The 18,519-nt window shown below is 43.0% G+C and overlaps 1 protein-coding gene across 11 annotated transcripts in view; it reads left to right on the top strand.

Moving 5' to 3' along the window:
- The window catches only part of LOC118361403 (IQ motif and SEC7 domain-containing protein 1-like), a 182,404-nt gene that overhangs the window by 157,845 nt on the left and 6,040 nt on the right, over positions 1-18,519 (top strand). For 10 of the 11 annotated variants that reach the window (XM_035741295.2, XM_035741296.2, XM_035741298.2 and 7 more), the window contains 10 exons: positions 358-519; positions 1,501-1,623; positions 2,323-2,489; positions 3,253-3,392; positions 12,512-12,541; positions 13,751-13,876; positions 14,103-14,202; positions 14,427-14,588; positions 15,217-15,393; positions 17,237-17,286. In XM_035741295.2, coding sequence (XP_035597188.2) covers positions 358-519; positions 1,501-1,623; positions 2,323-2,489; positions 3,253-3,392; positions 12,512-12,541; positions 13,751-13,876; positions 14,103-14,202; positions 14,427-14,588; positions 15,217-15,393; positions 17,237-17,286 — 1,237 coding nt within the window. The remainder of the gene's footprint in view (positions 1-357; positions 520-1,500; positions 1,624-2,322; positions 2,490-3,252; positions 3,393-12,511; positions 12,542-13,750; positions 13,877-14,102; positions 14,203-14,426; positions 14,589-15,216; positions 15,394-17,236; positions 17,287-18,519) is intronic. The other variant, XM_035741302.2, reaches the window with a different exon arrangement.

Genomic DNA, 18,519 nt, shown 5'->3' with positions numbered 1-18,519 from the left:
GGTATATATTTGTGCATTCGTGTAAACTCTTTGTAGACTCTTAGGTCTACTTTTATAGGACTGATATTCTGTAGATGAGAAATTCAGCCAGACAGAGTCGCTCCATTTTCTGTGCCCTTATTAAATATTAACCACCCTGTTCCTATTGTGGCCACTTCCTATCGGTCACAGAATCAAACACCACACTTGGCTCTGTAAAATGACTGGATAGGTCACATAAGGACATACCTGCTTCAAAAAGGCCTTATTTTGATGTCATGCTAGACGTTTTCCAGCAGGGTCACCTTTGGTGTCAGTCTCATTGTGTCTTGTCTGCTTCAATATAAACACAACCCCTTCTTTCTTGTGTGTCTGCAGGAAGCCAGAGAAAGGCGTCCAGTACTTGACTGAGAGAGGGTTCGTCCCGGACACACCTGTGGGTGTGGCTCACTTCCTGCTTCAGAGGAAGGGCCTGAGCAGGCAGATGATTGGAGAGTTCCTGGGCAACCGTCAGAAACAGTTCAACAGAGACGTCCTGGAGTGAGTACTAATTCTTAAAGGCCAGGTCATGTGACACTTGTTATTGTCTGTCAAACAAACATTGATTGGTGGATCACAGTGCCTTGCACAGGTAGCATTATACTGTAGGCCAGGCTAGAACAATGGATGTACTGTTCCAAGTTCAGCAAGCCATCTTTGCATTCACCGCTCTTTATATCCTAACTGGGAGGTAATTGTCTTGGAACAGTTAGTGCCAACATTGTGGCCATTAAAATTCTACATCTCAAAGTAAGATGGCCGAACTTTGTATATCTGTGGCCTCGGGCCAGCCTAGTAGAACGTCCACACTCTTTCTCTCAGCAATCTGCTGCACCTCACACTTGACCTCTCTCAAATGTGCTTCATGTATTTTCAAAGGACTATAAGGTGGTTCCCCTATCAGATTTTGACAAGTCTTGAACTGCTGGGTGCAGAATGCCCTCCTGATCTGCGCGTTTTAGTTGCGTTAGTGAATGAGATGGACTTTTGTAATAACCACGTTTCCACGTGTAGATTTGAACTAGAGATGGGCACCAATATGGAAAGTACATATCGATATCAGTTGCATTTTTACATTTGATATTGATATCATATCGGAATTTGCTGAACTTGCTGTTAAAGCTGGAATCCTTAGTTTCCACATCAATTTTTGGACTTAATTAATGATATACACATTGATGCTTGACACGTATGTTTACACTGTTTGTAAAACAAAGTAAATGTAAACAAACACTTGAATAGCCTCTCAACATGGTTTAATTTGTATATCATGGATGGTCAGTCCTGGCATACATGGCGCTCGCTTTGAATGTGAGAGTGGTTACATTTCTTCCGGCCCATCCCTCAGTTTTTGACCATAACATAGGTGGGGGTGAGTCCTTTCTTATTGTTTCAATTAAGGATTCCAACTTGAAAACTATACAAATCAATGACATATTTGTTGGTTAGGGAATTCATTGGTTGGTTGCTTGTGGGTTCCAGCTGTGTGGTGGATGAGATGGATTTCTCGTCAATGGAGCTGGACGAGGCACTGAGAAAGTTCCAGAACCACATTCGGGTCCAGGGAGAGGCCCAGAAGGTGGAGCGCCTCATCGAAGCCTACAGGTGAGCCAACCGATAGACAGGTCCGAGAAGCATATACTAGGTAGACAGCCACGTTAGGATGGGGGGGCGTAGGCGTATAAGCACACCTGTAGACTGAGGATGAGGGGCCATTCACATAGGCAGGTTTTGCCAAGAGGGTACTTCAGGTCAGTGATAGCATTTTAAAATGATAACAGCGTAATCAACATCAACCAAAATACTATAATCGCGAGAGTACTACTGCACATTTAGTTTCGGATAAAGTTTTCTCTCTTACGAGTGAATTAATAGTTCTTCACTCTTTTGCATTACATTTTCAAATGTAATGCAAATGTTGACCAATGTCTTGGAAATGCAAGTCACTGCTGACTTTGCTCACAACACCGTGTTGGCTAAATGACTTATTAATGCGTAGAGGGACTTGGTGCTTCAGTTGCTTTTGCTTGAGTAAATAGGACAGTTCCTCACGCAATACTGCAATAATGATGACACGCTACACACACAATGTTGACAGTTATTGACCATCATGTGATGCATTGTATGCTGGCTTTACAAATTTTCACCAGCATGTCAATAAGACAAATGTTGACATTGTGTGGACAAAAAATCCGGTTTTATATTCAAATGCATTCTATGATGGCTCTCAATGTCAAAAGCCTCTGACTCTTTTCACCTCTGACATGTGATGTCGTCTCCCTTTCCTGTTGTTTTGTATTCCAGCCAACGCTACTGCATCTGTAACCCCACGGTAGTGCGACAGTTCCGGAACCCTGACACCATCTTCATCCTGGCCTTCGCCATCATCCTCCTCAACACAGACATGTACAGCCCCAACGTCAAGCCGGAGAGGAAGATGAAGCTGGAGGACTTCGTCAAGAACCTCCGAGGTGAGGGGGGTGTGTCAGGGTTTCTGAAAACAAAACTGAGACATTGTCCTCCACATATTTTAGAGAAAATAAAGAATGATAAAATCAACTCAAAAACGTAATCAAGTGAGTGTAGGACATTCACAATGTGATTTATTCACCGCTTTAACAAGGCACACCTATCTATCTGGAATGAAAGAAGAAAACACTACAGCGCAACAGCACAGAAGTAACAGCACAGAAGCAACAGCACAGAAGCAACAGCACAGAAGTAGGGCAAAGAATAAGCCTTCGCAAATGGAACAGGTTCATTTGTGCTGCAGGATTAGCGTTTCAATCACGAAAGCAACATTTTCATCACACACAGATGAAAACAATACATTTTGTCATAGGGAGGGTGATGATGTAGCGATGACCTTGACAGAAATGTGTCAATAACACTAATTAATTGCACCTTCACACAATCACATGAGCAATTCTTATTCTTGGGTGAGCAGCGTGATAGAAGCACAGTCGTTTTTTGCTTGGCATTTGAGATTTTATTCGAGAAGTAAAGCGTGACGGGCTGACACTCATCATCCATCGTGATGAGTGTCAGTAATGGTAAAACAAGGAGAAGTAATTGGATAAGAGGGATTCGTATTCTCACGCTAAATGAAAAAAAGGCAGTGTGGGCGCACACGCACATGCATGCTGCGTCCGTGCTTTTGCGTGTGTGCGCCTCTGTCTGTGGGTGTGTGTGTGTGTCTGTGTTTGTGTGTAACCATTGTCTCCTCCTCCCCAGGGGTGGATGATGGGGAGGACATCCCCAGGGAGACTCTGGTAGGAATTTATGAAAGGATCAGGAAGAGGGAGCTGAAGACAAACGAGGACCACGTGTCTCAGGTTCAGAAGGTGGAGAAACTCATAGTGGGGAAGAAACCGGTGAGGAGCACACAACTTACCTTAGAACTCTGCTGCAGCACTTTTTGCATAGTGCTTGATACAAGGCCTGAAACTCCCTTGGGTTTACTCTGGCATGACTCATCTTAATTAAATGTGTCACTCCATAGCCCCTCGATTAACTATGGCGTTCGGTTTGTCAAATACAGCCCAAAGACACACATTTATCCATGGAGAGAGAGAGTTGGGCCTTTTCTTTACACACTATCAAATCAAGTTATATCGGTCACATACACATGTTTAGCAGATGTTATTGTGAGTGTAGCGAAATGCTTGTGCTTCTAGTTCTGACAGTGCAGCAATATCTAACAAGTAATCTAACAATTCCACAACAACTATCTAATATATATAAGTAAATGAATGGAATACGAATATATACATATAAATATGTGGATGAGCAATGACAGAGCAAGATGTAATATGCAAGATGCAATAGATGGTATAAAATACAGTATATAGATATGAGATGAGTAATGTAAGTTATGTAAACATTATTAAAGTGACTAGTGATCCATTTATTAAAGTGGCCAATGATTTCAAGTCTGTATGTAGGCAGCAGCCTCTCTGTGTTAGTGATGGCTGTTTTAACAGTCTGATGGCCTTGAGATAGAAGCTGTTTTTCAGTCTCTCGGTCCCAGCTTTGATGCACCTGTACTGACCTCGCCTTCTGGATGTTAGTGGGGTGAACAGGCAGGAGCTCGGGTGGTTGTTGTCATTGGTTATCTTTTTGGCCTTCCTGTGACATCGGGTGCTGTAGGTGTTCCTGGGGGACAGGTAATTTTCCTCCGGTGATGCGTTTGTGAAAGTTAGAGGGTTTTAGGTGACAAGCCCAATTTCTTCATCCTCCTGAGGTTGAAGAGGCGCTGTTGCGTCTTCTTCACCACATTGTCTGTGTGGGTGGACCATTTCAGTTCGTCCGTGATGTGTACGCCGAGGAACATAACTATCCACCTTCTCCACTGCTGTTCCTGTTGATGTGGATAGGGGGGTGCTCCCTCTGCTGTTTCCTGAAGTCCACAATCGTTGTTTTCCTGACACCACATTCCAAGTGCCCTCACCTCTTCCCTGTAGGCTGTCTCGTCATTGTTGGGAATCAAGCCTACTACTGTTGTGTCGTCTGCAAACTTGATGATTGAGTTGGAGGCGTGCATGGCCACTCAGTCACGGGTTAACAAGGAGTACAGGAGGGGGCTGAGCACACACCCTTGTGGGGCCCCAGTGTTGATGATCAGCGAAGTGGAGCGGTTGTTTCCTACCTTCACCTGGGGGCGGCCCGTCAGGAAGTCCAGGACCCAATTGCACAGGGCGGGGTTGAGACCCAACCCCTCAAGCTTAATGATGAGCTTGGAGGGTACTGTGTTGAAGGCTGAGCTGTAGTCAATGAACAGCATTCTTACATAGGTATTCCTCTTGTCCAGATGGGATAGGGCAGTGTGTAGTGTGATGGCGATTGCATTGTCTGTGGACCTATTGGGGTGATATGATCCTTGACTAGTCTCTCAAAGCACTTCATGATGACAGAAGTGAGTGCTACAGGGCTATAGTCATTTAGTTCAGTTACATTTGCATTCTTGGGTACAGGAACAATGATGGCCATCTTGAAGCATGTGGGGACAGCAGACTGGGATAGGGAGAGATTGAATATGTCCGTAAACACACCAGCAGGCTAGTCTGCGCATGCTCTGAGGAAGCGCCTAGGGATGCTGTCTGGGCCTGCAGCCTTGCGAGGGTTAACATGTTGAAATGTCTTACTCATGTAGGCCACGGAGAAGGAGAGCCCACAGTCCTTGGTAGTGGGTTGCGTCTGTGGCACTGCATTATCCTCAAAGCGGGCAAAGAAGGTGTTTAGTTTGTATGGAATCAAGACGTCGGTGTCCGTGACGTGGCTGGTTTTCCTTTTGTAGTCTGTGATTGTCTGTAGACCCTGCCACATACGTCTCGTGTCTGAGCCGTTGAATTGCGACTCTACTTTGTCTCTATACTGACATTTTGCTTGTTTGATTGCCTTGCGGAGGGAATAACTACACTGTTTGGATTCGGCCATATTCCCATTCACCTTTCTATGGTTAAATGTAGTGGTTCGCGCTTTCAGTTTGAGGAATTCTAGGTCAGGTGAACAAAAGGACTTGAGTTCCTGCATGTTGTTACACCATGAGTCGTTAATCATGACATACATACACCCCCGCCCATCTTCTTCCCGGAGAGATGTTTATTCCTTTCCGCACGATGCACAAAGAATCCAGGTGGTTGTACCGACTCAGACAGCGTATCCCGAGAGAGACATGTTCAGGAGAGCCTTGTTTCTCGCAAGTATCCAAGCAATCTAATATGTTGCCTCGTCGTTTTCTCTGCCATCATTTGTTGTCCTTTGAGCCGTCTTTTGAGTTGCGCTATTTTGTTATTTCTGGAGGTTGCTTTGTGGCAGATATGTTTTGTCAACGTGGGCATGGTGTGACTGGAAATGTCGCTCTAAATTTGCTCCTTTAAAACAATTGACTGCCTTCTGTCAAATAAGACAAAGTGAGGCAGTTCTATTATGCAGAACAAAAAAATACTTGTCTGTCCATTTCTCTTGGAACTTTCTGTGTTCTTCTTTAATCGACCGTATCCTTCTCTTAGTCACCGGAGCCACGTTAGCTAGCTGCATTTCCCCGCCGCCATCTTCCTGGTTCTCCTGGTGTTTGGTTCTTTCATAGCTGTCACGTTGTTCTCCAGCTCTTACCCCTCATTTTCCTTGTCAATAGATTTACTTACTACTGATGTGTTGGTCGCTGTAGCTGAGCAGTTCCGTTCTATTTTGGTCTTTGTGTTCAACAGTTGCGCTATACTGCCATCTATCTGCTGTCCAGGGAGCAATAGGTATATTCAATGACGTGATTCAGGCTTCCATTAAACACATTGAATTGAAATTGTATCATTGTTATGTATTATGAATGGCAAATAGGAAAATCACTGCAATCTGCAAATGAAGGGCTTGGCGCAATGAGTACCACTGCACTAATATAACACTTAGTATAGTGAAAAGGCATAGCCTACTTACACTTACTATATAGGAGGAAAAATGGAGGGAGAACAACAAATCAAATTGTATTGCTTGTGTACACAGATTTGCCGATGTTATCGCCAGTGCAGCGAAATGCTTGTGCAGTAATGCCGAGCAATAATTTTTTTAAAGCAATAAACACATCATCCAAAAATATATATTTAAGAACTATCAGAATGGGCAATGTCAGAAACATATAATGTATATCATTTTATACATACATATTTATTATTATTACCTTTTATTTAACTAGGCAAGTCAGTTAAGAACAAATTCTTATTTTCACGGCCTCGGAACAGTGGGTACCTTGTCAGCTCGGGGATTTGAACTTGCAACCTTCTGGTTACTAGTCCAATGATCTAACCACTAGGCTACCCTGCCGCCCCATATAATGATGTGTAAAAATCTTATGGACGGTATATGAATAGAAAAGGTTTATACAGCAGTATTCACAGTGCCCTCAAAGTATTCATACCCCTTGACTTATTCCACATTTTGTTGAGTTACAGCCTTAATTCAAAATTGATTAAATGCGTTTTCTCACCCATCTACTCACAACACCCGATAATGACAAAGTGAAAACGTGTTTTTAAGACATTTTTGCACTTTTATTGAAAATGAAATATCTTATTGACATAAGTATTCACACCCCTGAGTCAATACATGTTAGAGTCACATTTGGCAGCGACTCGAGCTATGAGGCTTTCTTGGTTAGTCTTTAAGGTTTTTTTTTCGCACTTGGTCCCTTTCAGACAATTTATGTGAATTCCAAAGGAACTTAGACCCCTCAAAAGAGCCCTCAAAGCGTACCGAACTGTGACCATCTCGAAAGGTGGTCTGAGTTCGGTTCCCTTGAATTCCACGGTCCGGTTCGGTTTTATAAGACAATGTGAACGAAAGCTCCCCAGGTTCACTTGCCATTATTGCAACACAGTTTCCCCTGCCATAACCCCTCACATTGGTGCCACAAAAAAGTGAAGATATTGATGTGCAGATTTGCATACTTTTTTAGTTGTTGCTGTTTTTGGATATTAGCGATTATTAAGCTCACAGAAATTCCAAAATGTGTAGAGTTTTTAGTTCAGGTTATTTGTTTGCAATATGTGATCTATAGACTATGAGAGCTTCATAAGCTGTTTATTGATGGTGGTGTTTGAATAGTGTGAGAAGACAATATATTTGGTGAGAATCATATAGGATACCAAATATTTTCTAGCTCTTAAAGGGCCAGTGGCCTACCTTGGGTGTACAATTTTAATTTACAGCATTATTCTGCAATTGTTTTTTCTCCCTCATCAATCTACACACACTATTCCAAAATGACAAAGCAAAAACAAGTTTTTAAGAAATTCTTCAATTTAAAAAAAAAAATAAGAAAAAAAAAGATTACGTTTACATAAGTATTCAGACCCTTTAATCAACACGTTGTTGAAGCACCTTTGGCAGCGATTACAGCCTTGAGTCTTCGTGGGTATGATGCCACAAGCTTGGCACACCTGTATTTGGGGAGTTTCTCCCATTCTTCTCTGCAGATCCTCTCAAGCTCTGTCAGGTTGGATGGGGAGTGTCACTGCACAGATATTTTCAGGTCTCTCCAGACATGTTCAATCGGGTTCAAGTTCGGGCTCTGGCTGGCCCACTCAAGGACATTCAGAGACTTGTACCAAAGCCACTACTGTGTTGTGTTGGCTTTGTGCTTAGGGTTGCTGTCCTGTTGGAAGGTGAACCTTTGCCCCAGTCTGAGGTCCTGAGTGCTCTGGAGCAGGTTTTCATCAAGTATCTCTCCGTACTTTGCTCCGTTCATCTTTACCTCTATCCTGACTAGTCTCCCAGTCCCTGACGCTGAAAAATATCCCCACACCATGATGCTGCCACCACCAAGCTTCACTGTAGGGATGGTGCGAGGTTTTCTCCCGACGTGACGTTTGGCTTTCAGGCCAAAGAGTTCAATTTTGATTTCATCAGACCAGAGAATCTTGTTTCTCATGATCTGAGAGTCATTTAGGTGTCTCTTGGCAAACTCCAAGCCTTTTACTGAGGAGTGGCTTCCGTCTGGCCAATCTACAATAAAGGCCTGATTGGTTGAGTGCTGCAGAGATTGTTTTCCTTCTGGAAGGTTCTCCCATCTCCGCAGAGGAAGTCTGAAGCTCTATCAGAGTGACCATCGGGTTCTTTGTTACCTCCCTGACCAAGGCCCTTTCTCCTCCGATTGCTTAGTTTGGCCGGGCAGCCATCTCTAGGAAGAGTCTTAGTGGTTCCAAATGTCTTCAATTTTAAGAATGATGGAGGCCACTGTGTTCTTGGGGACCTTCAATGCTGCAGAAATGTTTTGGTACCCTTCCCCAGAGCTGTACCTCAACACAATCCTGTCTCGGAGCTCTACGGACAATTCCTTCGACCTCATGGCTTGGTTTTTGCTCTGACGTGCACTGTCAACTGTGGGACCTTATATAAACAGGTGTATGCCTTTTCCAAATCAATTGAATTTAACTCCAATCAAGTTGTAGAAACATCTCAAGGATGATCAATGGAAACAGGATGCACCTGAGCTCAATTTCAAGTCTCATAGCAAAGGGTCTGAATAATTATGTAAATAAGGTATTTCTGTTTGATATTTTTTAGACATTTGCAAACATTTCTAAAAACCCGTTTTCGCTTTGTTGTTATGGGGTATTGTGTGCAGATTGATAAACATTTGGAAAGAGTCAAGGGGTCTGAATACTTTCCAAATGCACTGTACATATGAAGTGGGAAAAACAGTATGTAAACATTATTAAAGTGACCTGTGTTTAATTACTATGTACACAGGGCAGCATACTCTAGGGTTCAGGATAGCGTACCTGGTGCTAGCCAGCTAGAATAGTGACTGAGATTCTAAAGTTTGTGAGGGTCTTAGGGGCCAAGTTCGAAGAGCCGCTGTTGCGCATTCTGTGGGAAGAATTTCAGGTTGTCGGTGAAGTTCACTCCGAACTTGAAGCTTTTGACCCTTTCTACTTCGGGCCTGTGGATGGGAGTGTGCTCTCTCTGCTGTCTCCTGTCGTCCACAATTAGCACCTTCGTTTTGTTGACTTTGAGAGAGAGTATATTTTCCTTGCACCACTCAGCCAGGGCTCTCACGTCCTCCCTGTAGGCGGTCTCGTCATTTTTGGTCATTTTTGGTACTGTTGTCGTCAACAAACTTGATGATTGAGTTGGAGGCTTTCGTGGCCACGCAGTCATGGGTGAACAGGGAGTACAGGAGGGGCTGAGGACGTACCCCTGTGGGGTGCATACTCAGTCCCTCCCCTGTGGGGTGCGTACTCAGCCCCTCCTGAGGATCAGTATGGTGGAGGTGTTGTGGCCAACCTTCACCACTTGGGGTCGGCCTGTCAGGAAGTCCAGGACCCAGTTGCACAGGGAGGGGTTCAGACCCAGGCCCTGAGTTTAGTGATGAGCTTGGAGGGCACTATGGTGTTGAAGGCTGAGCTGTAGTCGATGAACAGCATTCTTACATAGTTATTTATCTTGTCCAGGTGCGATAGGGCAGTGTGCAGTGCAATGGTGATTGCGTCATTTCAGTCATGTAAAGGTAGAAGGGGAAAAAAGCCTGAGATTCTCAGTGACCCAGGAATTTAATGGAGTGATTAACCCCGTATACCCCAAAGAAAAATGATCCCTCATCATCACTAAACGGCAGTATCAAAACCCTCAGAGGGCCGACAGTACAGTGAAGTACCTGGACATTAAACAACAAATTAGACTTCCATTCTACAATAATGTACTGTATATATCACACTGGTATTGTAGAGCTAGAGATCTTGTTTTCACCTCAGTTGTTTAAACCACTTCATTCAACTCAGTACTGACTCACAGACAGGATTACTGGAATACTGAGACCCTACTTTGAGGTTCCCATGAGGGTTGCTAGCACGTAAATGGCTCATGGCTTGTACAGACGTAAACAGACAGACATGTCTTGGATCATGCTGCAACCGTACAGCTTTAGAGGGCAGAATTATCTGTATGACCCCATCAATGAGATGACGTTTAAGGGCAGAATTATCTGTATGACCCCATCAATGAGATGACGTTTAAGGGCAGAATTATCTGTATGACCCCATCAATGAGATGACGTATAAGGGCAGAATTATCTGTATGACCCCATCAATGAGATGACGTTTAAGGGCAGAATTATCTGTATGACCCCATCAATGAGATGACGTTTAAGGGCAGAATTATCTGTATGACCCCATCAATGAGATGACGTTTAAGGGCAGAATTATCTGTATGACCCCATCAATGAGATGACGTTTAAGGGCAGAATTATCTGTATGACCCCATCAATGAGATGACGTTTAAGGGCAGAATTATCTGTATGACCCCATCAATGAGATGACGTATAAGATGTTGAAGTCGGAAGTTTACAAACACTTAGGCTGGAGTCATTAAAACTCATTTTTCAACCACTCCACAAATGTCTTGTTAAGAAAATATAGTTTTGGCAAGTCGGTTAGGACATATACTTTGTGCATGACACAAGTAATTTTTCCAACAATTGTTTACAGACAGATTATTTCACTTATAATTCAGTGTATCACAATTCCAGTGGGTCAGAAGTTTACATACACTAAGTTGACTGTGCCTTTAAACAGCTTGGAAAATTCCCTAAATAGATGTCATGGCTTTAGATTCTAAAGATTCAAATTATCTCAATTAGCCTATCAGAAGCTTCTAAAGTTTAGAAGCTTCTGATAGGCTAATTGAGATAATTTGAGTCAAGTGGAGGTGTACCTGTGGATGTATTTCAAAGCCTACTTTCAAACTCAGTGCCTCTTTGCTTGACATCATGGGAAAATCAAAAGAAAACAGCCAAATCTTCAGCAAAAAAAATTGTAGACCTCCACAAGTCTGGTTCATCCTTGGGAGCAATTTCCAAACGCCTGAAGGTACCACGTTTATCTGTACAAACAATAGTACGCAAGTATGAACACCATGAGACCACGCAGCCGTCATAACGCTCAGGAAGGAGACTCGTTCTGTCTCCTAGAGATGAGGTACAAAAGTATCTATATCCACAGTAAAACGAGTATAACAACAAAACCTAAAATGCCGCTCAGCAAGGAAGAAGCCACTGCTCCAAAACCGCCATAAAAAAGCCAGACTACGGTTTGCAACTGCACATGGGGACAAATATTGTACTTTTTGGAGAAATGTCCTCTGGTCTGATGAAACAAAAATAGAACTGTTTGGCCATAATGACCGATGTTATATTTGGTGGAAAATGTGTGAGGCTTGCAAGCCGAAGAACACCATCCCAACCATGAAGCACGGGGGTGGCAGCATCGCGTGGGAGTGCTTTGCTGCAGGAGAGACTGGTGCACTTCACAAAATAGATGGCATCATGGAGAGGAAAATGTTGTGGATATATTGAAGCAACATCTCAAGACATTAGTCAGGAAGTTAAAGCTTGGTCGCAAATGCGTCTTCCAAATGGACAATGACCCCAAGCATACTTCCAAAGTTGTGGCAAATGGCTTAAGGACAACAAAATCAAGTTATTGGAGTGGCCATCACAAAGCCCTGACCTCAATCCTATGGATAATTGGTGGGCAGAACTGAAAAAGCGTGTGCGAGCAAGGCGGCCTACAAACCTGACTCAGTTACACCAGCTCTGTCCAGAGGAATTCCAACTTATTGTGGTTAACTTGTGGAAGGCTACCCAAAACCTTTTGACCCAAGTTAAACAATTTAAATGCAATGCTACCAAATACTAATTGAGTGTATGTAAAACTTCTGACCCACTGTGATGAAAGAAATAAAAGCTGAAATAAATCATTCTCTCTACTATTATTCTGACATTTCACATTCTTAGAAATAAAGCGGTGATCCTAACTGACCTAAGACAGGGCATTTTTACTAGGATTAAATGTCAGGAATTGAGTTTAAATGTATTTGGCTGAGGTGTATGTAAAACTTCCGACTTCAACTGTATGTAACAGGTTCTAGGCGCGTGCCCTGTATGCGTTTAATACAGCAATGAAGTTATCCCTCTGATATTTTCTCCGTCTTCCCATTGCAGATTGGATCTCTCCACCATGGAATAGGATGTGTAAGTACATGTTTACAGTTTGGCATGTATTGATCATGTCATTGTTATGCGTCATTTTACTCACCCACAGTTTCTATGTAAAGCAAAGGGCCATTTATATGTGTTTAGTGTTCGGCCTATATTAACATCACCCAGTCTTACAGTGTCAGGATGGCTAAAATAATCCACATCCTGTAGATACTTGTTGTTTCAGATGGCTTTAGTTGGATTAAGGGTCTTCTTGCCCCTAAAAGTCCACACCTATTACTGAGATGAGCAGGATCCCCTGTGATACACCTGTAGACAGAGTCAACACGTATGCATTCCTAGGTGCCAGTGAGCTGCACTGTTTACTGACTGTGCTGAGCCGAGCATGCATCACTGCCAAGAAGCAGACCACACAGAGAGGCTTCACACACGCGCGCGCACACACAAAAACACACGCATATACACATACCCGCGTACACACACACATATACGCACACACTCCTACCCACACAGAAGCCTCCCACAGACAGAGGGCATTTGTTAGTGTGGGTATTATTAGTCATGAATGTTTTAGGGGTGAGACATGCTGAAAGATTGTTCTGAATCTATTTGGGAGAATAATAAACTATGTAACCTTCTGTAACCTATGTGCTCACAGGCTTCTGTTCTACTGCCATTACACTGTTTACATAATCATAGACTAGAGGAAAATCATCTAGATATCAGCTGGCTCCTGCTTTTCATTGGATATATCAGACAGTTTTATACCATCTTCATTTCCTGGTATTAAAGTTTTATGAGCAGAATTTATGTTGGAATAAGTGACATGTGTTTTGATCCAAGGGAATCGTAGTCTTAATTACTCTGTGTCCCCTTGACTTCCAGACAAAGTAGGGTGGTGAAACCACCTCTCCTAACGACAATGAATACATTAGGATGAATAATGTAACAAGGAGAAACAGCATCACACAGGGGTTTTATAGCACACTATTCAGACATCATTATAACCCATTTCCCTTGCACTCCTCACACTAAATCAACCTAAAATAGAGGCTCACTGTTTGTTTTAATTTCCCTGTTGGCATATCTGAGGGGTGTGTGCGTGTGCGCACGTATGCCTGAGTGTGTGCATGTGCGTTTAACAACTGTTATACTTCAATTTGGGGTCATATTACTCTTTGACCTAAGCCCAGGGCCTGACCGCTGTGTGTTAGTGAGTAATGTCGTTGGGTTGGTTTCTAGGTGCTGTCCCTGCCCCATCGCAGGCTAGTGTGCTACTGTCGGCTATTTGAAGTGCCAGACCCCAACAAGCTCCAGAAGTTAGGCCTGCACCAGCGGGAGATCTTCCTGTTTAATGACCTTCTGGTGGTATGTGTCCTCTCCTGCTTTTTGTCCTGCCCTGTCCTGTGTTAAATATGATCATTCAAATATGGTCTTTCAAATGTGGCCTCACAGCAACAACAATCAGCAAAGAAGTACAGTCTATGAGCTTTCAGTTCAAACATTTTTTTGGTTTCTCCAATATCTTTCTTGCCCTCACAGTATAACTTGTGTATTTGTCTGTGTGCTTGTTTGGGTGTTTATTTGAGTGCAGGTGACAAAGATTTTCCAGAAGAAGAAGAACTCTGTGACATACAGCTTCCGGCAGTCTTTCTCTCTGTATGGGATGCAGGTTCTGATGTTTGAGAACCAGTGTAAGTAGAACAGACCTCTCCCTGTCCATTCACCATCTCTGCGATGTGTTGTTAGCCCAGCATGGTTATATAGTACATCCCACTGGGTTCAATTTTCACATCTATATACATGTAACCATCCTGTGATGATGGAACGAGACACTGTTTATACTTTCAAAAGATTTTAAAGTTCCTTTGTGGTCGATGCCCTGAGTTTTAAAGGTCTCTCTCTCTGTTTGGTCCAGATTACGGGAATGGAATCAGGCTTACATCAGCCATACCAGGTGCCGACATCAAGGTCCTCATCAACTTTAATGCGCCCAACCCCCAGGACCGCAAGAAGTTCACTGACGACCTGCGAGAGTCTATCGCCGAGGTCCAGGAAATGGAGAAATACAGGATAGAGTGTGAGCAGACATTTTAGCTCTCTGTCCCTCCCTCTGTTTGCCCCACCCTCATTCCCTTTTCCCCCTCCCTCTATCCGCCCCTCCCTCCCTGGCTGCTGCTAGCCATGTGACCTCAGTCAAGTAGAAGCAGATAGGGCTTGGTCCTCATTACTCAGTCTCTGTTTATGAGAAGGAATGTTTATGGAGTTCACAGGATGACTACCACGAGGAGGATTGGCTTTGCGGAATGGCATTTATCAAAGAGAAACACACAGAAGACTGTTTTTACGAATGAGTCTAATATGCGAAAGGATTTAGATGCACTTTTACAATGGTACATTTGATTATTATGTAAATGCAATAGTTACTGAATGTATAGTAATAATCTATATAAAAGTGCCAGTAATGAAATTATGAGGAAATGTAGAAATATTGTATGTTTGAAGATGAATGCTGAAAAACACACACACACACACACACACACACACACACACACACACACACACACACACACACACACACACACACACACACACACACACACACACACACACACACACACACACACACACACACACACACACACACACACACACACACACACGCTATCTTTACCTTACTCTCTCCCCATATGTATGTTCATATAAAGCTGAGCTTGAGAAGCAGAAAGGGGTGGTGAGGCCCAGTATATCCCAGAGCTCTGGGCTGAAGAAGGAGGCTGGCAATGGCAACATGAACCGTGCCAGTCTGGACGACACCTACACCATGGGCGAGGGCCTGAAGAGGAGCGCCCTCAGCAGCTCCCTCCGCGACCTCTCCGAAGCAGGTAAGGTCAAAGGTCATCATTGTGTTCACAAAACGGTCCTTTCCTGGGAGAGACCCTCTGTTGTTTTTACCTCCTCACTCGTCCTATGGTAATATTACTCGGAACATCCAACATGATGTTTTATAGCACCTTGAACTGATGTCAGACTTCTCTTAAGCTGTATTGATGATTAAGTAAAACGTTATTCTGGTGAGATTGTCTTATTTAATAACTTAAATGTATTCTGTATCTGGGCAGTGTGAGACTTCACAAGATAATTGCGCTTAAGGTCCTGTTAGTTTAGTCCTAAAATGATTTTCTGGTACTGGTGCCCTACCCCAATGTGAAATATGTTATCATAACCTGGGATATGAAACAACAGAAGTAGGTTTGTGCCATTGAAAAATAGACGTTTCTAAATGAATAAGCTATTTGGTAATGATGTTATCGACAGGTCTACTTTAGAGGGTTTGCCTTTCCACTGAAAAGTGATATTGAAGGAAGGATTGCTCTCGCCCCTGTATCTAAATCAAAATATACTTTATCTCAATGAACACCTTTGATTTTTGCACTTTTTCGTGTCACATTATCATTCTTTAATCCCCATTTTTTTTCTCAAACATTTCATGATAAGGCTTGCTTGTTACATGTTTAATTAATCCACCGTTATTCACTACCAGTCATTCCAGTGTATTGCTGTGATCCAAACCTACTGAACTCAATGGGGATTTGTTCTCATACAATAACTGACGCAAGACGAGATCTGGTTCCAAAATTACAACGAACATCTCATTGTCACGAATATCCAGAATGTTTCACATAGCATTTCGACTCTAAAGCGATTCACCTTGAGAACATGTCATTCATTCTGGATCGCAGTTATGTTAAGACATCATGGTAACGTAATGAAATCCATATAGGAGTTCTACAGTATCTCACATTAGGATGTATTTGCTCTGTTTCCGTTGTCATGTCGGGTACTATACTGAAATACAGATACGATAAGGCTAGTCAGTGCTGAAGTCGATCAACATAGAAGTGTTTCCTCCCTCCTGTCTTAGGTTTTTGTGTACGTTTAAGCCCCGACTTTCTCCACACAGGATGTGGCATGGTAGTGTGGTCATGTCCTGTGTACAATATGTTTTAATTTTCTCGCCGTTCTCCATCTCATTATGTACTTCCTGATATTTCCATTCCCATTCGGTTTTCTCCTGTTTCTCCATATGTGAAGACTGGTCATGTATCCATTGGCTGAGCCCTATGACAGTGGCAAACTGCTCTATATGCTCGTCCACCTCATGTGCAACAGCCATTGTATTGCTTTTGATGTTTCTTTCTCTGTGACAGTCACTGCCATTGGCTCGCTACAAAGCCACCCGTTACTCTTCCTTATGACAATCTACATCTTGTGACAACATTAAATCTGTGTTGTCACATTTTATCAGGAACAAATCTATGGATAATCTTAACTCGTTGTAGTTTAGAAATACTAACATTACTTAGCTCTTTGTAGTTACACTGATGTCCTCAGCTGAATGTTGCAAAAACGATTTCCTTGTCCTTTAAGTTTGAGCAATGCAGTAAATTCAAAATGTAGTGTAAAAGTACACTGACCAAATGTCTCTCTTTATCTCCAAAATAAATATGAACAAAGCTGCTAAAATAATGGACGTGACAGTAATACCTACCTATCTATCAACCGGTCCCCCACACTCCCTGCCCCTTTTATCTCAGCTTCCAGTGTACTACTCACAACCCCCTGCACTGCCCCCTAGGGGAGAGGAGGGCTGCCTAAACCTCTGTAGTTGATCCAGGAGTGCTGTCCTATCCATCTCTAATCTGTGGTATTGCATGTCTCGGGCAGGCAAGCGTGGGCGTCGCAGCAGTGCAGGATCACTAGACAGCAATATGGAAGTAAGTTGGAAGCAGCTGGTGTCCAAGCTACTCTGTGATGATGTGCTCTGTAAAAACACCGTTTATTTTTGTTGTACTTGCACCCCTCTCTGCTTCATAGACTCTCAGTTCATTTTGTTTTATGACCTTTTTTTAATTTAATTTTTTTTATCTCGGATGCCTTTTAACAACCTGCCTGCCTCGGTTAGTGTGCATGCATGGGCTGCCTGCCTCTGACGCTGGCTAGATGGGAGACATGTCTTGTTTTGGTCATGTGGCCAGTTTGCCCTTTCTCTTAAAACAAGCACGACTACTACTAATTCCCCCTTCCTCCCTCTAATCCCCCCCAGCTGTTTGTTTTGATCACAGTCTAATGTCTTCCATTCAGCCATGTCCCAACCCGCAGTTTGGCTTTCCTTTGGGGCTCTCTTACCTTAGGCAGGGGTGCCAGTGAATGCCTGTTGTATAGCACCTACTCTCCCCCTAGTGTTGTGCAAACCTAAAGCCCCCCTCTCTGGTCCCTCTCCTGTCCCTTGCCTGTCCTATTGAAAGAAATCTCACAGAGGTTTGAGGCTCAGGGAGGAAGGTTATCTTACAACAGCTCACGGTCACATCAATATCTCACTGTCAGAACTTTATCGACAAGCTTTTTACACACAATATCAAAGAGTCAATATGAAAGATGTGGATTTCATTCATCATCATTTCTTCATTCCATGAGTCCGTGTGTTGGTTTTGAAGTCTGGGAACCCTTGAAAATGTCATTCCACTTTCAAAGAAATCTGTATGGTCTCTTCACAACCTTGGACAGAGCATGCACCAAAGGAAGGGCTTTTAAGACTTGGATGAATCACAAAAAGGATAGAGTTGGAACTAGATTGGGGGATAAGTGAACAGAGTTATTTTAATGTGACTACCAGATCTCCAGCATCTCTGCTTCCTGCTGTCTGGCTGAATGCAAAGCCAATATGGATGGAGATTTTGCTTGTCACCTCCTCTGCATGTGGATCCTCTGCCTCCATTGTTTTTAACCAGTTGCATGTGGGACTCACAGGTTTGGAAGGCTTTCAACAATATGAATATATATATATATCAGCCTTTTATACTTTTGATGCATCTACAATAAAAGGATCCGTTTTAAAATTTCTCTTGACGCGTATGTCATTTAAGAAAGTTTGAGTTTTTTCTATATAGGTTTCTTCATTTGTACCATTGTCGAGTGGCCATAACCCTGATATTACCATTCATTATTTG

This window comes from Oncorhynchus keta, chromosome 28 (assembly GCF_023373465.1).
Source record: "Oncorhynchus keta strain PuntledgeMale-10-30-2019 chromosome 28, Oket_V2, whole genome shotgun sequence".
Taxonomy (NCBI): Eukaryota; Metazoa; Chordata; class Actinopteri; order Salmoniformes; family Salmonidae; genus Oncorhynchus; species Oncorhynchus keta.
This window is presented reverse-complemented; position numbering and strand designations above follow the sequence as displayed.